This window comes from Fukomys damarensis, unplaced genomic scaffold (genome assembly GCF_012274545.1).
Source record: "Fukomys damarensis isolate Sample0158 unplaced genomic scaffold, DMR_v1.0_HiC HiC_scaffold_35, whole genome shotgun sequence".
NCBI classification, from domain to species: Eukaryota; Metazoa; Chordata; class Mammalia; order Rodentia; family Bathyergidae; genus Fukomys; species Fukomys damarensis.
The window spans coordinates 29029874-29054342 of record NW_022900947.1 but is presented as its reverse complement, the minus strand read 5'-3'; the positions used below and the strand labels follow the sequence as shown (position 1 = coordinate 29054342).

General features: G+C 40.3%; 1 protein-coding gene across 4 annotated transcripts in view; it reads right to left on the bottom strand.

Annotated features, from left to right (window-relative positions):
* The window catches only part of Tbc1d1 (TBC1 domain family member 1), a 197600-nt gene extending 177480 nt beyond the window's left edge, over nt 1-20120 (bottom strand). For 3 of the 4 annotated variants that reach the window (XM_010625080.3, XM_010625083.3, XM_010625084.3), the window contains exon 1: nt 19650-20119. In XM_010625080.3, the coding sequence (XP_010623382.1) occupies nt 19650-20066 (417 nt within the window). In that variant the 5' untranslated portion in view covers nt 20067-20119. Of the gene's footprint in view, nt 1-19649 lie in introns of all 4 variants that reach the window. The other variant, XM_010625081.3, reaches the window with a different exon arrangement.
* Between the last annotated feature and the right edge of the window lie 4349 nt (nt 20121-24469).

The window sequence follows — 24469 nt, the reverse complement described above, 5'->3', positions numbered from 1 at the left end:
CCTGCATATGCATGGTTGTATTTTGTGTTTTATGCATGTATTTGTGCTACAGTAAAAGTCAAAATTTTCTGATGTTATGTGCTGTTTCAACCACCTAGTGTCACACCTAAGATAATACAATATCTTAACAGAAGTTCTAAAATGTTTTTGAAATCACATTTTATGTGCAAGTCATTTAACAATTACTCTGTGAAAGAGAGAAGCATGGTCTTGTGTTCCAGTCCCAGGTTTGTCACTGCCAGAGCTTATCTTCTGAGTCAAAATCTCCTCTCTGGAAAGCAAAGGAGTTAGACTTGAGACCTGATCAGGGCCATTCCTGCTACATGCCATAATTTAGAAGAAATAAAATGTCAAATTGAATCCCTCTCAAAATAATGTCCACATATTTAGTTGAATAGTATGTCCCCAGAAGGAGTATCAGAATTTTTAGTGCCTTTTCCTATGTGAAAGACTTGCAAAATTCTTTTCTTCAAGTATCAATGAGAAAAAAGTTCATCATATGACTTGCAGGCTATTGAATTCATTAAAACAGAACAATTATAAAACAGGAGTGGTAATTCTTAGTTTTCCACATAAATTCAAAGCTCAGACATGAGTGCAATCACATATTCTCTCCTAGTTTAGTGGCTAAACAATGTACCATGAAAGGAACAGATTATAGATGGAAGCTATTTTTGTAAAGGGCAAAGTGAAGGGGCTCAGTTTGGATCCATCCTTCAGCAGCTACTGGGAGTAAAGTTTCAGAGACCTTGCTGAAAAGCCAGCCTATTTATTCTGGCAATAGCCCACAAATGCAATCTTCAGCTGCCACTGGGGGAAAAACAATGACAAATGAGTTCAAGATTTTCTTTTCTCAGATGATTCCAAATAAGTTAGTAAAAAATCCTATGGACCTAAATTTATGGGGGCAAAAATGGAACACATACAAAATGGAAGGCTTTAGGTCTAATTCATTATTTTAAAATTTTATTCTTTTCATCCTGCTTAGTTATTATCATCAGGGTAAATTCTATCTGAGGCATAAAAAAGAATACAGATTGTTTTGTACTGAAGGATGAGTTTGTGAAACATCTCATGTGAATGAATTTGAAGGGAAAGGAATGAAGAGGGTGGGCAAAGGACCAAGGATAATGGGCAGAACAGTTCTTCACCAGAACTGAGAAATAAAATTCTGAGATAACTGGAAATAAAATTCTGTAAATGCCTACCACAGTGAATGGCATGAAGCACGCATTCAAGAAATGGCAATTGCCATTATTATTCTTATATAAACCCAGTATCAAAACGTCTCAGGCTGGGGCTGTAGCTCCATGTGGAGTGCCTGCCCAGAATGCTTGAGACTCTGGGTTTGATCCCCAGCTCTAGTACTGTAGCCCAGAAATGAAAGCGCTGTTTCTCCCACAGTTTCTAAGTCAAGCCTAGAGACCTTTTAGAAAGCAAAGGGCACTTCAGAGAATTCTGCCAATGGTTCATCTGACCTTGGATTTCAAGAATTATTCGACTCAGCTATCCCCCTTGTACTATAGGTGTCTTCCTGAAGTAAAGACATCATGTTACAGTGATACATTCATATTCGTGTTTATAGCAGCATAATTCCTAATAGCTAAATCTTGAAAGCAGCCTATATGTCCATCAACAGACGAACAGATAAAGAAGATGTATTTATATATCATGGAGTATTACTCTTATTTGAGAAATCCAAAATATAAATAAAAAGTAAAATAAATGATAAGCAGTAAGAAACAGGGATATAGATCTTTTGCAAATGGGAAAGATGAAGAGATGGAAGAAGAGGAGAAAAAGGGAAGGGAAAAGAGATGAGAAAACAATTAAGATATGTCATATGCATGTACCAACCATCCACGAGGAATGAAATCACCACGTACTGCAAATATGTATACTAAACATTGAAAAAAAGAAGTTATTTGCCTAAAACAACTATTGAAGTTTAAAAAGGGAAAGCAGTGATCATCATAAAGTTAAAACAGCATGCATTTCTGCAATAGATGATTGGCACCCTTCAAAGTTGGATTTCTTCCATTTTAGTTAAAATTCTGGCCTTTGCCAAGACGCACACAGTACTCCTAATCAGAGCAGCCAGGTATCATAGCTTTGGCAAAAAAGAAGAAGAGCCTGTAAGAAAATTGGCACAGGTTGCCTGTTTATTGTGTGCAGACAAGCTGCAAAATCAAGATCCCAATTTTCAAAAACATACCCAGTGCAAGGGCTGGCTGCCTTAGTGCGGCAAGAGAGTAAAATTTGAACAAGCTGCTCAAGAAGCAAAATGGAGCAGAGGATCTTGCCACAGTGATTAAGAAACTACAACAAAAACAGACTCACCCGTCAGATGTAAAAGAAAGGAAAAGTATGGTTCTACTTATTACCTTTACTTTGACTCTGAAATCAAACACATTCTATCCTCAAGGGAAAGCTCCTAGTGTAATTCACAAATTAGGAGTTTACAAAACAAAACACTACTCTATGTCTCAAACATTTAAACATCTGGTATTTATCACAGTTGGGTATAATCACAATTAGCTTGTTGGAAGCATTTAAAAAGCAATACTATGTGATAAAATTCGTATCTCAATTTTATCTGACTTCATGTGATAGCTAACAGGTATAGACCAGTATTTCTTACTATATACCAGGCCCTATTCTAAGCATTTTACACATATGAATTACTCCTTGCAGTAACCAGGCATAGAAATACTATTATTATCTCATTTTACTGCTGAGGTAACTGAGGCACAGAGAGTTTAACATGTTTCCTGAGGTCCTTAAGCTTGTAAGTGGCTCTGAGTGCACACTTTTTGTCACATCTGCCACGTATCAATCATGACTGCTACTCTGAAGGGACGATAATGACCTGAATTCCAACCTAACAATATTTTGAAAGTGCAGTAGACAGATGAAAGCATCAAGATTTGTATTTAAGCAGCTCAGCTATATTCTTCATCATGCATTTGCACAACATTGCATTCATTTGCATAATGGCGCAAGGATTGTTTCTAGCATAAAAAATTCATCTACTATGCCTAAGACAATATAATTGCTATTTTTGCTTTTACAAAAACATCACCATGGTTAAGCAAAAGCTGGAGGGTGCCTACAGCTGGAGCCATGGATCTGGCCTCCTAAACAAACAAACAAACAGCAAAAAAACAGGAAAAGAGACATGAGATAGATTTTTTTTAAAAGAGCAGTTTAAAGAGGTAGAGATGCAAAACCAGGTAGCCCTCATGTATGTAAGAACAACAACCCAAAAAATGATAGAATTTGTTTTGGTAGAAGAGGAGTGGATTTTATCTTCAAATGAAAAAAAGAAAAAAGTAAGAATGGGAGAAGTTTTAAATAGGTCATAGTTTTGGAAGAACCAGCTTAGCTGATCTACTCCCGCTTCTACTAGCAACCCCTATTAACTTGAATATAAGCTGTTAATAGTTATATCAAGCCCCTGTTGGCAAAGCTGATTGCAATAAATCCAGCAGAGACTTAGAGGACTGTGTTTAAAGTTCTGGTTTCCATAAAAGAATCAGTAGTGAAGTGTCAAGAAGAGGGAAGTTCCAGTAGAGCTTTCCATGGGGACTAAGGGCCAGTAAGAGCTCAGTACATGTGTGTTGAATTGAGGACCACACAGGGCTCACCTAAAACTGGGGATGCATCACCTAAATCTAGGTATCCATAGAATCCACATCCTCAAAAGGACAAGCCCAGGAGAAAAAACAGAGCCAGTGCCATGACATAGAGTGTGATGTGTTACTTACTGAACGTGGGTGCCCGGCCTAGTAAGTAAGCAAAAAATGAACTCACCATGGCTGCACTGGCCAAGCTATGGATCAGGGGCATCTCCTCCCAGGGGAGAGGATGCCTTTTTCTAACTGTACCAAGGTGCCATACAGCTACTTTTTGTCACATCTGCCACATTTTTTCCCAGAGAGCCATGGAAGAGCATTAAGAAGGAGCCACAGCGACCTGACCTAAGCTATGGGGGGCACCAAGGGAGAGAGTCATGTCCTGGTGCATATGCAGCATTATTTACATTATCTCTGGCCCTGACATTGCATTTAGATGATAACATTTACTCCAAGAATTCCTCATCTTCCCTAAAGAGGTCCTCCTCACAAAGTACCTTTCTTCCAAAGTACACACACATTCCTTCCAAATAGAGCAAACGCAGACAGAGTATGGAGCATTTTCTTCTAATGATGATGGATACTCATAGCTCAATTCCAGAGTACCATCTGGCAAACTCTGTTGGATGAATGTCCTCCAAACAGAAAGACATAAATCTGTAGTAACTGAATGAATTAAAACCTGTCAGCGGTAGATGGGGAGCTTTAGGGCCAAGTCTCTCTTTGGTTTTAGAGTAAATTGACACCAACCTACTTTGATCTTTTCTAATACAGAACATTATATCATTTTATTAATTTATTTTAAATTTTCATGAAAAAAGTTATCTCCGAATGGCATTATTATAGGATGATTTCTGTTTTCTTTGCTATACAATTCTACATTTTTTCAAATTGTTTACAATGATTATGCACCATTTTTATAATCAAGAGAAATATATGATTTTTTTTTCTTAGCTTGTGTCTTAGTTACTTTCTCATCACTCAAACAGAATACCTGGCACCCACAATTTGAAGGAAGAGAGGTCATTTTGGCCCATAGTTTCAGCAGATTAATCTAGGGAAAGCCAACCAAGGCACAAACCACATGGCAGAAAGGCCTGCCACAGAGGAGAGCTGCTCACGTCATGGTGGCCAGGAGACAGAGAGAAAAGGGCGGAGCCGGGTTTGGATAAACCCTTCTAGGTCACGCCCTCAGTGACCCACTGCTTCCAAGCAGGCCCCACCTCCTAGCATCACCTTCAACTATATTTCCCCCATGATCCAGTCATCTCCAGAAGCCCCACCTCTTAAGTGTATCAGAATTTTGGAGATCATTCTTTTTTTTAAAAATTCCTTTATTTTTTTATTAATTTTATTGGTACATTTTAGATATACAACATAATGACATTCATCATTGGAAATCTGTACCTTTACGTAATCCATCTTGGTTCTTATTTTTTCCCCATTCCCCTGTCCCCCTTCAACCCCTCCACCCCTCCCTACTTACAAAGTCTTTGCTTCCATTTTTTTCTCATTCCCTTCCTTCCCTCCACTACCCCTCCTACTTCCTCTTTGCCCCTTTTCTTCTTATTTCACATTATCTATTATACCTTTTAAGAGAAATAAATAGGACACACATGTGTAAATACCAAATAGTTTCTCTTATGTGAGAAACTGAAAGTGTAAATATGGACTAAAAGATCATTCTTGATCTAAACCATAACAGCTTGTTTCTTTGAAACTTCCACTTACAAACAGGGTAGGGTTCATGCAAGAAAGCAGCCATACATGTGCTGAAAAATCTGGGCTGAACTGGTCATGAGCTGGGCAAAAATAAAGGCTGGCAGTGTAAATGAAGTAATCATAACTCAGTGGATGAAAGGTAGACCAGGTAATGTTCCGTCCGTGCTACACGCTACGGGGTGATCATATTATACATGGGCAAACTGCAGGTACACAATAGAAGAATAAAAGTTAAGGTGCTTGTGGTATAGTCACCACCCACCTCAAAGGGATTAAATGGGGACTTCATGGGCTTGTATGCTGGAAACATGCAGGGAGAGCTTCAGCTCCAGCTCCAGACAGGCTGGATGACTCTAAAGGGCCCCTGTGGTCCTATCCAGTTGTGGCACTGCTTCCATGTTGGTTTCAGTCATACAGGCTTTTTCCAGGCAGTAGCCCTTGGTCTTCAGCGATTCCAGCAGAGAACGTTGACTCTGATTTGCCTGGCTAGGATCACACACTTACCCCTCAACCAATCACAAGGCCAAGGTAACAGACTATGCTAATTAGCCAGGGGTCCTTTCCAGTGGAGAATGCTCTTGATCAGTTAAGAAGGACAGATGCTGCTCAGGCAGAAAAGGATGGATATTCTCTAGGAGGAGACAAAAGTCAAAGAGTAGGAAACAGAAAAAGGTGATAAGAGCCAGCGACTGGAGGCTGTGCATGGGAACAAAGTGAGGGAATCTTGGGACATTTCCACAGACAAGGGCGGAGGGTCTGTGGAGTGGTTTATTATTTATCAGCAACTAGCAATAGGTGAGTCAGGATCTTAGCTGGTCGTGAGCTACAGTTCCTCTGCCCTAAGTTCTAATAGTGCTTCCTGAGTTTCATCAGCGTCTTCATCCTATAGTTAGAGTTGTGCTGTGAAAATCAGGAGATTGTTAAATAGTGATGAGGTCTGACATAAGATGTTAAATCTCCCTGAGCCTCAGTATCCTCAGTGTCAAAGAAGGGGCTGAATTACAAAGCATCTAGGACCCTATGTGTCTGACCCTGTTTCCTAAATAAGTGCAAATTATTTATAATACCAAAGCAAAGGATGAGTGAGTATATGAAATACAGCCATATGTGTGAAAGTATTTTGTAAATTACAAAGAACAATGCTAATTCATTGTAGTTGCTATTTTTAATGTTAACAGATAGGGGAGGTAAAAGGGAGGAAAACACCAGGTGAGAAGGGTATTCCACCTGAGCAGAGATGGGATTTAGGGTGTAGCTCTGTGGTAGAGCACTTGCCTAGCATACCTGAGGTGCTGGGTTCAGACCCCAGCACTGAGAAAAAAAATGTTGAGATAAAATTTAAAAAGGAAGAACAAATAGGACAGACAGAATAAAATTTTATATATATTTTTTTTTATATCTTTTTCCTGAGTTGAATTAGAAGCCACCAATAACATCGCCATGTCCTTGCCCCATCTACTCTTCCTTAACATCCAGCACCCACCTCCGACTACTCCATGGCCGAATGTCACCAGTAACCAGCCACACACCAAATCTGGGGGGTGTTTGTCATTTAGTGCCCTCACCAACTGCTTTACTCCTTTCAACGCTGTCTGTGTTCCCTGCTGCACTGACTGTGACAATGTCGCATCACCAGGCTCTTGTCTTAATATTCCTTCCTGGATTCTTTTACCCTTACTTTCCTCCTAAAATGTCCGTATTTCCTGGTGTTCTTTAGTTCTTGCACATCATCATCACTCTCATCATTTGGACTACCTATTCCCAGCCATGACCATGCGTCTGAGCTTCAGCCCACTGGACACCCATCAAATGAACCCATTGCAAACAATTCTGAAATGGAAACCTTCAGCTCCTCTTGCCCAAGTCAATTTCTTTTTCTGCTATTTCCCATCTCAAGCTATCAAGAAGGCTAGAAACCTATACATTCATTCTCCCTCCTCTTCTCCACCACTCCTCATATCATCATGGCTCGGTGCTTATTTCCTTCACCTGATTCCCATCCCTCCTTAAAGACGGGGCTCACCTCCCACATTCTCTGAAATGGTTTCCCAGAGCCCACAGGTGGAAGAGAGATCACTAGTGCCCTGAGCCCAACTCTGCCTCATTAACCCTTCCTGGGTGCTACTAAAGCTCCTGTCTATGATTGTCCTCTGATCTCTCTTCCCACCTCCGCAGCCCCTGGACTCTGAGTTCCTCAAGGACACACAGGCTCTTTGTTGGGTTTTGTACCTGTTATGCCTAGCACACTACCTGGCACACAGATGTTCAGTTTACTGAACTAAACCAATGCTCATTTAGCTGTAGCTAAATGAGAATATTCTTCTCATGGTGAAACCAATGTCTTAAGTGTCAGTACAGATCACTTAATGTAAGCACTTAGCAGTAAGAGCATCAAAAGAAGGGGCACTTTGTGTATGAAAACTAGGACATAGAGGACTGTGTAGATTCTGCATTTAGAGTATTGATTTTGAGAAATCTGCACATCAAGTTTTTAACAAGTGCTCATGCTATGAGTCTTAAATAGGTGTAGCTGTTCTTTTATTGTATAGAAACTGATAAATTAAATCTATAGAACTTTAATATTCTTTTTTTTTGTTTTTTTTCTGGTGCCAGGGATCAAACTCAGGATCCAACTTTAACATTCTTTTGGACTTTGTGTATGAAAACTAGGACATAGAGGACTGTGTAGATTCTGCATTTAGAGTATTGATTTTGAGAAATCTGCACATCAAGTTTTTAACAAGTGCTCATGCTATGAGTCTTAAATAGGTGTAGCTGTTCTTTTATTGTATAGAAACTGATAAATTAAATCTATAGAACTTTAATATTCTTTTTTTTTGTTTTTTTTTCTGGTGCCAGGGATCAAACTCAGGATCCAACTTTAACATTCTTTTGGAGTTTTTTTCTTAAACATTCATTTACAAGATGCATGTTTCTAGTTTTCTAAAAAATAAAAAATGGTCAGGCAATACATTTTCAAGCTTCAATGTCTGGTGCTGTAGCTCAGGGGCACAGTTCTTGCTTAGCATGCACAAGACCTAGGGTCAGGGGGAAAAAAAGGTTCTACATTCCAGAAATGTAAAAAGAAATTTTAAAATAGTATATGTTGTCTGCCTATAATAAAAATAGTATCATTTATAATTAGTTGATAGATGAAGTATTATATTTATACATCTCCTTTTGGAGACTGATCGAAAATCGTAAGACCAGCCTTACAGAGAAAATGCCAGAAACACACCATGATGATTGATTTGCTCAGTGTTTAAAACATAAAAGCCAGAAAAGAAAAACTTTTGTTGGTTTTGGAAAAAATTATATTTGGCTTTATTTTATTGGCTTCATAAAGCTTATGTGCTACATGGAGCCTTTTGATGGAAAAAATAGTTTTTCTTCTTCTCATTGTAAAATCAGTGACAGTCACCTCATTCATCAGGAGCAGTCTGAGATAATCCACACTTTGGTGGAAGGAGCAAGGCAGGAGCAGATTTTAGAAATCTAGTGTTATAAATCAAGCTTTGCGAATGGAAATCACATGGATTTGACATTTATTCACTTGCACATACAATTTGTCCTCTGTTGTTTTTTTTAGTTTTAAATTGAATTTATGGGTACATTCTAGGTAGACAGTACAGTTACATTCATTACTGGGATCTTGTACCTTTACATGCCAGGTCTAGGTCCTGTTGTTGTTTTCTAAGAGCTGACTCCCATTAAGGCATGCCGTCATAATTAAAATGTAGTCTCTGGTTTGAAATCTAACATAGTCGAAGTAGCACAGTGTGCTCAGAGCCATGCCTACTGCTAAGGGAAAGATTATTGTCAAAATATTCCTGGTGTGCTTTTTGCAAGCAGGGAGGAACACTGTTTTACTGGTTGATTATGTCTGCTTTGAAGCAGACAGAAAGCAGATACAAGGTTTTCACTAAAGGAAAGACTATCATAACAAGAGGGAAATGGTAAAAAACTAACGACCCTTAACAGGGACTGATGAAAGATGTTAGATTGTCATTTGAGAAATTCTAAAAGTTGAATCCATATCCCTTCTTGTTTGGAGAGAGAAACCTTGCATTTACCCCAAACTGCCTGGGGGTTCCTGGAAGCCCATGGTTCCTCAGGTCCTGCCCCCAGTGCATCTGCTTCCCTTCCCTTTCCTGCCTCCCGTTGCTGTCATTGCTTCTTGCCCATGACTGACCCCGTGTCTTTGCTTTGATTTCCACATGCAGACTTGCACCACTTCTTGTATGTGGTCCACTGTCCCAGGGGACCTGGGGCTATCAGCAAGGGAAAGATGTGCAGAGAACTCCTGTTGCTAGAAGAACTTAGTCATTCCTGCTACACCAACATCAAAGACAGGAATTTTTCTTCTGCCCCAGCTTCCAACACTAGTGAAGGAAGCCCGGGTTTCTTAAAAATCTTTTCCCTTCCTTATGCTAAGCAGATTAGACACCTCAGAGTCACTTTTAGCCCACCCTGGTCACACTCCATTTTCACAACCAAATGGCTCACTAAAGCTAACCAAAAGTGACGCCTAACCCAAACAGCCTTTCTGCTGAAGTCGTGAAAACTGCTCTCCTTTTACCCCACTGCACATATGGGACAGCTGTGTAATTGCTAAAACAATGTACCACTACTACCATTATCTAGACAGATATAAAGCAACCTTTTAATGTTGGTTTCTCTGTAGGAGATGGGAGTAAGGGGAAAGTACTTTTAACTTTTCTTTTTTCAGCACTGGGGATTGAAACCAGAGCCTTCACACTGAGCTACATCCCTGGTCCTATTTTATTTTATTATTTTATTTTGAGACAGGGTCTCACTAAATCACTGTGTTGTTCAGGTTGGGCTCTAACTTTCTTTCTTTCTCTCGAGACTGGACCTCACTGTGTAGCCCAGGCTGTCCTTGAACTCATGGTGATCCTCCTGTCTCAGCCTCCTGGGCACTAGGATTACAGATGTGCATCATCATACCCAGCTACTTTTAACTTTCTTGTGGTATTTTTTTTAACATACAACCTAACTTCTTCTATAATCAGAAAAAAGTCGTTTTGGAATACAAGACTAATGCAAAAAGATGGGTGCATGTTGCAGCTGAAAGGATTTCAGTTACACACAGAATGTCTCTGCGGTAGAGCATGCTTAACATCCATGAAACCTCTTCCACAGCCCTCACCAATAAATGCCAAGAAAAATTTATGCATATAAAAACCAAAGAACAGAACTCTCTCTTCGTCCCCTGAACTCTCTGCAGTTCTTTTTGGTTTTGGGTCTTGTTCATAGGGAGGGATGAGGAGACAACGGTGGCATCTCAGTATGAAATCCTGTCTGAACATGGCCAGGCCAGGGGATCCCTTGACAGCAGGCTAAACATCAGTGGGTGTCTGTGAGATGTTCGTGGAAGAATCCAGCATTTGTGTATGCAGACTACGTATAGAAGACACCCTCCCCAGTGCTGGGACACAGCACCTATAATCTAGAGGGCCTGAAAAGAGCAGAGAGGCAGAGCGAATTGGTCTCTCTTGATCTCTGAGCATGTGAGCTGGGATATTGGTTTTCTCCTTTCCTTGTTGCTCTCGGTTCTCAGCATTGACACAGGCTGGCATCTACACCATTAGCTTTGAGCACTCAACCCTTGAACGACACCACTGGCTTCCTCCAGCTTGCACATGGTGGATCCTGGGACTTCGCAGCCTGCATAATTGTGTGAATCAATACCTTAGCATGCATATTCTACCAGCTCTGCTTCTCTGGAAAACCTTGACTGATATCTGGGTTTTCTAATAAGATCAGGTTAAAGATATAAAAAATAGAAAGAAGAAGTGTATATAACATTCATTCATTCGTCCATGAAATATCTCCTCTGCACCAGGCACATTCCAGGGGCCAGGATCTAGCAGAGAAAAGACAACCAAGGACCCTGCTGAAGTAAACAAGGAAGGATAGGAATGAACAAGACCTTTGCAGCTAATCCACTACAATCTGTACCTGGATTTAAAAATGGGTCATAGTTGTGAACCAGACGTTTACAGAATTCCCAAACAAAATTTTATCATTGGCAAAATAAAGGAGTGGGGGAGAACTTGTAATCTCTCTGTGATAAGTGTTCAGATTATTTCCAGAAATACTTAGGCAGCCAATCTAGTTCAAGCCATATAGACAGTTTTAAAATTTCACTAGAACAAGGGGGAAAAAATGAGAATCAAGACCTATTATGTAAAGGTACAGGATCCCAATGATGAATGTAACTGTATTGTATACCTAGATTGTACCAATAAACTCAATAAAAAGAAAAATAAATAAATAAATAAACAAAATTTCACTAGAAACCCACTTTTAAAAGGTGAAATTAATTTTAGCCCATATATGTGAATTTAATAGACCCAAACTATGATCATTTCAACATGTAATTAGTATTTATTTCTTTTAATTTTTTTTCAGCTTTAATTGAGTTTATTGGTACATTTTAGGGATACAGTACAGTTACATTCATTGTTGGGATCTTGTACCTCCACATGACAAGTCTTGATTCTCATTTTTTCCCCTTACTCCTGCCCTCCCTTCACCCCCTCCTCGCCTCCCCATCTACAAATACTTTATTTCCATCTTTTCATTATCTCACATTTTTTCTTTGTAATTAGTATTTAAAAATTATTGAAATACATTACATTCTAGTTTTCAATCTCCACTGTGCCGTCACATTTCCAGCACATTTCAATTCAGACTAGTCACATTTCAAGTGCTCAATTACTGCACATGGCCACTGATTACTATACTGGACAGAAAAGGTCTAGGCTATAAATAAATCCTTTTATGCTACAGGTCAACTTTAGGTTCAAGTCACTCGTAAAGTCTATTCTTAGGAATGAATTTATTAAAAACAATAATTATCAACTGAAAGAATTCGGTGAAAAGTGCAAAGCGACCTGAAGTGATACGCACTGAAAAAGAAAAAGACTTCAAAAATGAAGCAGCTATATAAGGTACATGTTTCTGAAGTCCTCAGACTCATTTTTCAAAGTCAAAAATAAATTATGTAATCAATCCAGTGTCATGAACACAAACCTCCCAGCACATACTTTGGAGTGCATGCAGGCCTGGACATTCTTTTTATAGATGAGAAAGAATCCCTGCCGACCCTTGCGCCCAGCAGCCGACTTCTGTCTCACATGACAGACAGTCAAGTGTTGATTAGCTGACACAGATACCGTTCCTGCAACCTCGACTGAGTCACAGCCGCCTTGCCAAGTCTCGGTGCAGCTTGACGTAATAACACAGTGGGGGAAGAGTGCCCGGTGGGAGTTTAGCACAGATGAAAAGTCTGCCAAAACAAGTCCAGTAAACCAGAGAGCCATTCCCTGTGCAGCAAAATAAGAGACTAAAATCTGAAAATTTAGCACTTATGATAATCCAGTGCAGAAAAGAGGACAGGTAAGAACACCTGAAAAATAATACTGTGCTCCTCAGAATGGTCACCCTCAGGAACAAAGTACTCCAGCTCAGTGCTGTAATTTTCATCCTTCACTCTAGCAAAGAAAGCTACGAGCTGGCAAATACAATGGCCAACTAAGGGATGCAAGGCAAGTCAGGCTCTTGGAAAATCCTGAAAAAAACAGTGCTCGTTTAAAATTCCAAGCAAAAGGCTGATTATTAAGACAAATTAAAAATGGGCAAAGTTCATTCAAAATAAAGCTATGACCAAGAGTAAAATTCTACAGAGGATTGTAAAAATAAAGTGTAACAGCCAAGGCAACTTTGGTTTTTCATATAGGGGGAATGAAAGCATCGATTTTGCCAATCACAGGAAAGCGACTTTAGACACCTTCTCATTTACTATTTAAGATAATGGAAAGCAGAGGGGTTGGGGAGTTGGCTCTATGTCCCACATAGCTACTGGGGAAAGGATGTGATTGAGTTCCATACTGGACATTTCTAAAGGAAACAATTAAGACTTCCTAAGTACTGTGTTTTAAAATAAGTAGGAAGGGACCCCACTGGTTCAGTCCCAGATATTTGTCCTTCAAGAAATATGCTTTATGGAGACTTGTTAAGCGAAGTAGGTTAAATATCACATTGTCGCTTACACGAAAGAAAATAAAGGAAGGGAGGAAAGGAGGGAGGGAGGAAGGAAGAGAAAGAGAGGGAGGGAAGAATGAATGAATGACAGGGAAGTAAAGGGCAGACTTTTAGCGATTAGAAAGGGGATCAGGGGAGGGGGATAAGAAGAAGAAAATAAAAAATATGTTACATGACTGTTCCATTATACCAAAACAAATCTCATTACTCTGCATTACTAATTAAAGAAAGAAAAGAAGCAAATGAGGCATCGACAAGAATACTTAGCCAGACCTATCTTCTACCAGTCTACCAATGTTCAAAACTGCAACCTTCAAGACTAAATGTCACTTTAGTTTTTTTTTTAATATTTCTATATCTATAAGTGTATTTAAGAATAAGTAATAAGGAAAAAGATTTTAGGGAAGGAGAAAAAGAAGAAAGAAATAAAGGAAGGAAGGAAGGGAGGGAGAGAGAGAAAGAAGGAAAAAATAAAGAAAGAAAGGCAGTTTAGAGTCAGGTGAAGTGGCACACACCTGTAATCCTAGGTACTCAGGCGGCTAAGGCAGGAGGATTTATACATTCAAGGCCAACCTAGACAACTCAGCAAGATCCTGTCTCAAAAAAGGGGGAGAGGGTTGGGGATATAGTTCAATAGTGCAGTTCATGCCCACAATCCTGAATTCAATTTCCAGTTCTTTGATAAAAGAAGGAGAGAGGAAGGGCCGGGATTTAGCTCAGTGGTTCTTCTGCCTACCTCGCAAGCGCAAGGGCCATAGCTTGATCCCCGGTACCCAAAAAATAAAATAAAATAAACAAGTAAGGAAGGAGGAAGAATCACAGAAAAGGAAACCCTTTCTCTCAAAGGACGTGAAAAGGGTCCAAATACATCTTCCTTGGCAACATGTAGGAAGGCCTGACCTGAGCAGAGACTTCTGTGTGCCTGTTTCTCATGAACTTACTCCATGGCTGCTCTACTGTCCCCTGCTCAGCCCTGTCCCAGACTCTTTTCTTACACTTTGCCCCTTCATACTGTGCATCAGTCCTAGCAAAGAAATACTTGCTCTTTAGGAGAGGAGGAAGAAGGCTAGCCATGCCGAATCTTTCAGACAGAGTAGAAAAGGGAAAGCCTTCTGCATGCTGTGCTCAGATTGCATACCAAATCCAGAAGATCAAAATAGGATCGGATCATCAAACCGTCTGAAGAGCCACTACACAGTTCAACTACAATAAGGGATGCCAGTCAAGAGACAGTTGGTTCTTAACCAAAGATACTCCCATTGTACCACATCTCAGACTCATCCCGGGTCCCACACATAACATTTCTCCCCTTGCCTGTGCACCAACTTGTGTTTCCCTGCTAGTTTTTACCATATTAGTAACACCTGCCACTGAAAATCCATTTTTATCTTTGATTGCCAGAAAACAACAGCATACAAGGTTAGAAGATCAATGCGACACTTCTATAACCTCTCCTTGGTGCTAGAAATTCTCTAAAGGAAACTGAGCTTTTTACTCCGTCGATGCAGGATTATCGTGTAAATTCTTTTATGAATGAGCCAAAGTAGGCAGGCCTCAGTCTGAGAGGCAGATCAGACACTGAGTGCAGAGGAAGCGATGCTGAAGGACTGGAAGAGAATGGAGCTCTGGCTGATTTTCTAACTTCATGATTTTTCTAGGCCTTAGTCTGAGAAGAATTCATGATTTTTCTGTGAACTGACGAGGGAAAAGATCCAATGAGAGTCACCCATGCAGGCACCAGTTTTCCAGAGTGGATGCATTCATTCCTTACTATGAACTCAGACTGTAAACTATGCTTTATGGGTTGTCAAAGAAGTGTAAGCTATGGTGCCACAATTTGAAGAAAACTGCACTCATCGGGCTAAAGAGTCTTGTCTTGCTGCAGGAATTTGTAGAGCTTTTAATGCACTAACATACAACTCAAGAGAGGAACAGGAAATGCAGTGTTTCCATAATGCAGCAGTGTTCCCAGTATGGTCTACACAAACTAATGTTTGTGTATGGTCAAAGAACTAATGTTTGCTAAAAAACGAATGCATGAGAGTACACAATCATGCATACTTAGAACATGCGCTAAAACAAAACTTAGAACAATGGATTTAACATAACAAAATGCAAAATGTGCTTTGATATGGTTTCAGATTTCACACTGCAGCCAACCTTTAAGAAACTACCACTTGTTGAGTTGTAGTGTTAAAGAAGCACATCCACAATTTCTCTATTTTCCAGCAACATATCTGTGTGAGGTCAAAGTTTCTCCACAAACTCAATCAAAAGAATGAAGAAGCAACCATGAGAATCCAATCACCTTCTATGAATCCAGATATTATAAAGATTTGGAAAAATACAATGAAATAAAACTATGCCACTATTATGGTAGGGATGGTATGGAGAGGTGACTATATTCTGACCTAATCAGCATATCAATTCATTCATGGGTTCATAACTAAATGGGCTACTGGGAGGTGGCTGAAATTTCAGGAGTGGGGCCAGGTTGGAGGAAGTAGGTCACTGGGGAGTCACCTGGAAAGACACATCTTGTCCCTGGGACCCCTCTCTCCTGCTCCATGGCCTCTAAGAGGTGAATAGTTCTATACTCTACAATGTGTTCCCCACCAAGATGTTCAGCCTCCCTGAAGGCCCAGAGACAATAGAGCCAGCCACTGAAAGCTGAACCCTCGAACCAAAACAAACTTTTCTTTCTCTAAGTTGTTTTCTCAAGTATTTTGTCCCAGCAATGGAAAGCTGACTAACGTAGCCATCCTTACTGCTAACTAGCTTTTGGAAAATACCGTTACTATGTACAAAAACATTATTTATGTTAATGTATAAGAGTTTATTACTTCTATTTTAAAATAAATTTAAAAATCAGTATCTTTACAATATCTCAAGTGGAGTGAATCTTCACAGATATAGCCCATGTCAACTGCTGCTTTCTAGGATTACCAATAACTTTAAAAATCTGCCCTGCTGCATTTGGCCATGGAAACTCTCTGTGTAGACAGCTTGAGTACATTCTATGGGGCCTACATCGGGAAACACCATCTCATAGTGCATTTGTAAAATTATTAATTTATGTTTCTGTTCTCCCTAGACATTTCTCAACAAGTTAATTTAGATGCTGATCAAAGGATTTCCTCTCAAAGAGAATTCTGTGTTTCTGACCCTGGCAGCAAATGCATATGTCTCCCTTGGCAAGTACAGTAGATGCTGAGCTCATCTATTTAGAAAAGGTCTTAATCTGGAGAATTCTTTTTCTGAGCAAGCGTCTTGACAAAGAGTCAAGAAAAATGACAGTGGAGGTTAACACTGTCCCGCTGCCGGCAATCCTCTCCACGTGGTGCTGTGGTATCGGGGTCCCGAGGATGTAACAGACACCACGGCAGTTAGAAGAAGCATGACTAATATCATTTACCATTCTGTTTCCAGAAACCAACTCCCTGATTGAAGTACCTGTATTACAAATAACTCCTTTGTAAAATGAGCAGAATGGCAACATTTTATACTCTTAGTAACGACAATTTGTCTTTGTAAAAATTGTATGCAAGCCAAAAATAACTGAAGAACTAAGTCATATCTTTCAGAATATAGAATAAGGTCAGATCTCTACTTTGGGCAAGACAGCAAGTCTCAATTATATAATTTAGTTATAAACCTTTCCTCCTGTCAAGTATCTAAATGACTATCCAGAGCCTATTCTCAGGTGGCTGTGAAAGATTCTGAGAAAGTCAGAAATGCAAAGTGCTGAACAACCGTTCCATATAAACCTCCCCCAAGGAAAGGCAGGCCTTGTCGAGAGCTGGCCTAGGGGTAGGCTGTTCAACCCTCTTGTTTTCATTTTGGAATATGCCCTGATAATAAGAACTATGAAGGTTATTTATGTAGAATTTTTTGTTGTTGTTGAGGCAGGGTCTCACTATATAGTTCAGTCTGACCTTGAATTCAATATGTAGTCCAGGCTGGCCTCAAACGCACAGTGATCCTCCTGCCTCAGCCTCCCAAGTGTTTGGAGGTTTGGAGCTCAGAAAGGCTTCCCTCTCCTTGGGTGTGTGTGAGGCTTCACCTCTGTCTTCCCATCATGCCCTGTGTACCACCAGATCTGATTCTGTACTGATGCTTCTGCCATCCCACTCACTGCCTCTCTAAGGCATCTCCACAGTACCTGGAGCAGCAGTCCCTGAATCAGTCAGTAAAAGAAGCAACCAGTGAGCTAACAAAAGCAAATCTCCACCCATCTCTGCTGTCCTTGGAGTCTGCAGGACCTCATGCCCACACCAAAACCTGGAGATGCTCAGATCTCTTATATAAAGAGGCGTGGAATTCTCATACAATCCATACACAGACTCCTATGTACTTGAAGTCTCCTCTGACTTACTTATAATCCCTACTATAATGTGAGTAGTTGTCATTCTATATTATTTAGGGAAGAAGGACAAGAAAAGAAAACTTGTACACATTCAGTACAGACACAACTTTTTTTCCAAATAAATATTTCCTATTGGTTGAATGCATGAAGGAAGAATGGATTCAGCCAGCAGTACAGAGGGACAACTATACTTGGTACCAGAAGTATTTACTTCCAAATTAGGTTCTTATACCCCGGAGAACATGCCAAATAATCGAATGGGGATCAATATAGAAAACATTAGTGTTTTGATTCATATTTTAAATTTGAAAATGGGAAAGGTCAGGTTTTATGGACTTGTGCTCTATGGATGGCCAGTGGCATCCTCACCCAGTACTTGTGGCCCACAGCTGGAGTCACTCAGGCAGGCCTGGCACCTGTGGTCACAGGGAAGTTCTGGCGATGGGACTCTCCCCTGCTTATTATTTTTTGTATATTGTATGAATTGCACTTTTTCATGGCACAATTGAGAAATTGGCCATGTGGGTTATATCTTCAATTTTATCGAGACAAATCCTCACGAAACGTACAAGTAGTATTAGATAAGCCCTGCAAAGAACTACAAATAATGCTAGTAACAATGTGAGCATAACTGAGCAAGAAAATAGCAGAGCTTTGACTACACCTCATACATTTTTCTCAGGTACATCATAAAACAGTAACAAACTTATCAAATCTGATAAGTTGGTAAAAGAAAAAAACAAAAAGAACCATGAAAGTATCAAAACTTAGATTCATATCCACTGTTGTTATCAATTACCTTTGCCTAAATGAGCATTATGTCTTAGGAAACTGGCTAAAAGCATTTTCACACAGTTTATATTTTAACTATATTTTTAAATGGCATTAAAAATGTGGAGATCACTGATCTAGAACTTTCTTACTCAAAGTACAACTTGCAAAGGACAGCAATGGTGTCACCAGAAGCTTGTGAGAGACAGTCTTGGAGTGGAAGCAGTCTTGGGCCCCATCAGCTACCAAGTCCAAATCTGCATTTCAGCCCACCCCCGTGATTCACCAGCATATTTCAGTTGGAGAAGCACTGGATCTTTAGGACAGACATCTTAAAGGATGAGTCCTAATGCTCCAGCTCTTGTTTATAGTTCTATACAGATTTCTCTGTTGAATTTTTGAAATTATAAACTTATAATTTCGAGTATCTGTTTAAAACATCCTTCAGGAGGCTGGGCGTGGTGGCGCATGCCTGTAATCCCAGCACTTGGGAGGCTGAAGCAAGAGAATTGCTGTGAGTGTGAGACCAGCCTGGGCTGCATAGTGAGTTCCAGGTCAGTCTCAATTACATAGTGAGACCCTGTCTCAAAAAACAAAAGAAACAAACAAAAAGTCCTTCAGGAAAAAAGCTATAAGCTATCCCCATTTATCAAAAACTTTGTTAAATAACCTCTATATAACTGCAGCATTATTTCCTTACTCATTCTAGGATACTAGAATTGAGAATTGCTGTGAGTGTGAGACCAGCCTGGGCTGCATAGTGAGTTCCAGGTCAGTCTCAATTACATAGTGAGACCCTGTCTCAAAAAACAAAAGAAACAAACAAAAAGTCCTTCAGGAAAAAAGCTATAAGCTATCCCCATTTATCAAAAACTTTGTTAAATAACCTCTATATAACTGCAGCATTATTTCCTTACTCATTCTAGGATACTTAAAATTAATTTCTTTACCCCTCTACAAGAAAAACTATTCAGCCAGGCCTTACTCATTTCAATCAGACCCCCTCCCCACCCCGGAATTGAACTCAGGACCTTGTGCTTGCCAGGTGAGGCAACACTGAGCAACATTCCCAGCCCTCAACTTACTTTTGTCTGATCATCAGCTTTGAACACATAGCAGATACTCTGCCGGTGGACAGCATCCTCCTTAATCAGACATGCAAAGTAGCTTGGGTCATGACTGTTGTGAATCAATTTGTGAACACGCTGAGGCTTGCACTCAAAGATGCTGGAGCAGATCAAAGGATCCCATTGTTGACTCTTCCCTGGGTCAGGTTCACATCTCAGTCCAGAGGGTGAAACCCAAAGCCGGACTTGCCTGATGATGGGCTCCTTTTTGGAGGATTGACCACTGAGTCTTCGCACCTCTGCCACAACCCAAGGCAGCATGGGCATGGTGGTCAGAGAATGTACAGGCAAGGAGCCCACCAGCTGAAGGCCGAAGTCCACCGAGACTTCACTGGGAAATGGATGTTTCCTTGCTGTGAATGTTATCGGTTCCATCTTGGGAAAAGTTTTAGAGACTCAGCAAAATCTTGCCACTGATTTTTTGTTTTGGATCAAGCAATCTATTTTACACACTTCTGATGCAGAATCCTGTGGGAGGAAAAACAAGAGGCATTAGAACTTAATGAAGACATAGCAGTATCTGCTTTGAGAGAGTTATTATTCCAGAACTTAAAAGTCTGAAACTCAAATGTAAGAAGAAATGGATATTAGTTCAAATGATCTGCTCTGCCCAGAAAGAGCTTTCTTGCAATCATATTACATGTAAAGCCTAGTAATGGCATAGGTGTCACACTTATTATGGAGTACCAAGATCCTGCTGGGAAACTACTGTTAAACATAAGCCTCATAGGTCCAGCAAAGGCAACCACAAGAGGAAATAATAGAGTGCTACTCTGATAGCTTTAAACTCTATTGTATCACTGAATAATTATTTCAAAGAATTTTTTCAAGATAATAAAATTCAATACAGGTGACTATCTAAGGAAAAAAAAATCTTGTGAAGAAAATAGTAGCCATCCATCACTATGGTCTAATGAACCAAGCTAATTTCAAACAACTGATCTAGTTATGTTACTATTCAAACTTTACCTTTGTGTGTGTGTGTGTGTGTGTGTGTGTGTGTGTGTGTATGTGTGTGTGTGTGTGAGTGTGTGTGCTGCTTAGGAACCCAGGACCTAACAGATAGTAGGCAAGTGCTCTAATATTGAGCTACATCCCAGCCCCTACAGAAAAAAAAAAATGTTTTTTGGAACTAGGGATCGAACTCAGGACCTTGTGCTTTTGAGGCAGGTGACAGAACCACTGAGCTAAATCCCTGGCCCTCCCTACTGAAATCTTAAAAGACTCTCTGTAAACCACAAGTTCATATCCCACTGACTCATACTCAGTGCCATTTTTTTTCCCAAAAAAGCCATCTTAAAACTCATTTTAATTCACATACCACAAGCCATCCCCCCAACACCTTGCCCCTCTTCACCAACAGATGTCACTGTTACTTCTACTAGACCCCAACTCTCAACTGCATTTCCCTTTGTTTCAGCAAAAACTCTTTTGCACAAAACTCAGTTGTCTCAAAGATCACAAGGCCTAGTCTCTACTCCTTCATTCCCTGGACCCTCAGTGTCTCCGGCACCTCTTGAGCATGGTCACAAGGAGAAACTCTACAACCTTGGGCACTGCTTCTCCCTCCTTCACCATTCATTCCAGTACCCTGCAGTGACAGAGGAGGGGCTCAGGAAATTTTCAGAATCTAAGCTCCTCTACATGGCACATAAGGTCTTTTATGTCCTCCTTCATGTACCTTTTGGATCTAAAGTTGGAAAACTAGTCATAGTTCCTCACATGAGGTGTGACTCCTCATGCCTCTGTGCTATAGTACATACTATTCCTCTCTCTCTGGAACATAATATCTCTCACACACTACACAAGGTCTGCAAGCTAACAAACTTTCATGCCACAAGTTAACTTACTGGTAGGAGACATGAGATTCCTGGGCCAGAGACTAAAGATTACTGGGACCAACAGCAGTAGCCAGAGAGTCAGCATTTGGGTTAATTCTCTGACCCCTCTGAACCGCACAGGCCAGGTGACACTTGTATTACAACGAGTTACAGAAGAACTGGGTGTGGGGGGGGCTTGAATATATTGTACGGTAAGCACTTATACTCCTGCACCAGTGAAAGACATTATCTCTGTTCCACGCTGTTTGCTGTAGAAACATGATTGAAAATGTTATCCTGAACAAGGCATTCAGTCCTGCTCGCAAGAAGAGTAAAAACATGAGACCCACAGAGAATCATCTCCCAACCACCCCTACTCTTATCTTTTAATTCCAACTCATATTTGTGTCATCACTTGAGCAACCACCCCCCATTTCTTCCAAGGAGGTTTAGAACAGCCATGGGCCTATCATTCCACACTCTGTACCTAACCATCAAATTTATTCCAAGAGTTTGAAGAGGTGCCCTTCAACAGGACTGCGAGCTTCTTAAATTCTTAAGGTCAGAGGTTCTGAAAAGCAGTACTTTGACCTTTTCTGAAATAGAACAGGAGTCTCTTTCTTACTCTATGTTTTTATACGTGGCATCATTCTAAAAGTAAATTTTATAGTATAACTTGAGCACTATTCAGAGCTTGTTTTTCTTATCTCACCTGTTCAAAAGTTTAGAAATAAACAAATTCTTTAAGTGTTCAAATATATTTTGTGAAAGTGTAGTCCCTGACCCTCTTCTCTTGGTGTGTAGCGCTTCCTGATAAGGTAGACTTTAAGTTTGTATAACGCAATAAATAATGGTCTATCATTTTTTCTCTCTCTTGTCTACAGGTGAAAGTGGCATTAAACGTCTAGCTTGATATCCAGCCCTGTAACTGAATCTGTTTCAAATTCTAACTGTTGACAGCTGTTAATCCCAAGACACGTTCAAAGAAGCACTGGAATTACCTCAAAGGGTAGATCTGAAGTCCATCAATTATTTTAGGTGCAGCAGTTATTAATCCGGTGGCAACAAAAATAGCAGAATTACTTTCTGTGTGCTTGTCATTTAAATCACCTGGTAAATAGTCACCAAATTGCTTCTGCCATGTTATTAACAAAGCTATTTGAGTGCCTAGTTTTCATGTTAAAGATAACTTGTGGCATGTTCTTATTTTCTCTGTAATAAGTAGATTAGATCTGAATGCTGCTTATAAAATGTCAAGCTATCTGTGTGACCTCAGTCAGACATAGCTATGATTTCATACAAGAAATTAAGATTCTTCTAAGATTCATCATAACTCAAGACTAAGTAATGCATTACTTTTCAATAAAAATATCAGGAAATAAATGAACTATTCAACAACACTAACAAGCCATTAAACTACTTTTAAACCTATCTCAATACACACCATTTACACTCAACTCCAGGTAGAACCATTGGCACTTAAGACCAGAGAGAACCCTTTCTCCAATGAGGCCTCTTCTGCTTCCTTCATAGTAAGAAATGCTATGATTCATTATTACAGTGAGTCTCCACTTATGTTCTTGTTAGTAGAGCCATGTGATACAAGACCTATTCCTCATGACAGACCCTTTGTATCTACTCTACTCTTACCCAGAACACAAAAATGCTGCTATGCCATCTACCCCTGGCAGCATGCACTGATTCATAAAACTTTAAAGCTAGCAAGGTCCTTTTAAAGCCATTTAGAAATGCCCCTCATATTTGAAATGAAGCAACGGGGTTCTGGAGAAGTTAAGTGGCTTGTCCAAATTTAGTGACAGAATTAGGACAATCTAATTCCCTCATTCCCATCTAAGAGCTGCAAAGAATGTCAGTTTCTCATGAGAATGCTTTCACGTGTGAGATTGAAAAAGCAAGTGACTTAGCTTCTTCACATCTCAAATTTATTCTTATAAGAGAATAAAACAAGGATCATCTCCAAGTTTTCTTCTGTGTCTAAAAATCTGGTGAATCTAATTTTCATAATGCTTGATACCAAATGTCCTCAACATTGTGTGGGGATTCAAAGCTGCTCCCGTCTCTACTTCAAGAACAAAAACGTTGGGGAGGTATGTGAAAAAGGATGGGGTTTACTGATCAGCAAGCCAGAGAGGCGGAGGATGGTGTCAGTAAGCTCCTTGTTGGGACCCTACTCCCTTCCTAGCACCTCTGCTCTCCCAGCAAACCACAGAAAGGAGCATGGGGACCTTCCAGCTGTCAACAAAGGAAACACCAGCCCTCACCTCCTCAGGATGCTGGCGGGAGGCACTATGACTTGGATATGGGCTGAGTGTATCCCCCAGATGTTTGTGTACTGGAAGCTTGGTCTTCATTGTGGCAATGCTGAAAGGTGGTGGGACCCATAAGAGAAAGACCATAGTAGGCAGTGATTGGGTCCTGAGCCGAGGGCACTGCTTTTCACCAGGATGGGTGAGCCCTAATTCAGGGAAAGGACTTTAATTGGGGTCACACTGAACTCAACTGGAAGTTAACTCAACAGGGCCCTGCTGGTTCACAGACCATGACTTAGGTCTCCATGGCAACCACTGGCAGAGGACTATGCTCACCTAACTCTGCCATTTGATGAGCCCATGTGAGTCACATAGGCTTTGGTTGGACCAAATTATTGGGAAGCAAGAAGCCTGTGCCACTTATAGCCTGTCAGTAAACTGGGCAGGGGTGTCTACTTCAGAAAGTTATATCACAGCACACAGAGCTCCTGAAGCACAAGGCTCCAACCCTTCCATCATCCTGCCTCAGTACGAGGCTATTCCTCTCTAATTTGATGTGTGAAATACTGGCGCTTTTGAATGACTTCCTTCGTACATGAATCAGAGCCAATTCAAGCCCAGTCCCTTAGTCACTTTTTGTACTCTTCTACATTTTAGTGCACAGGACAAAGGACAGAGGACAGGAGTC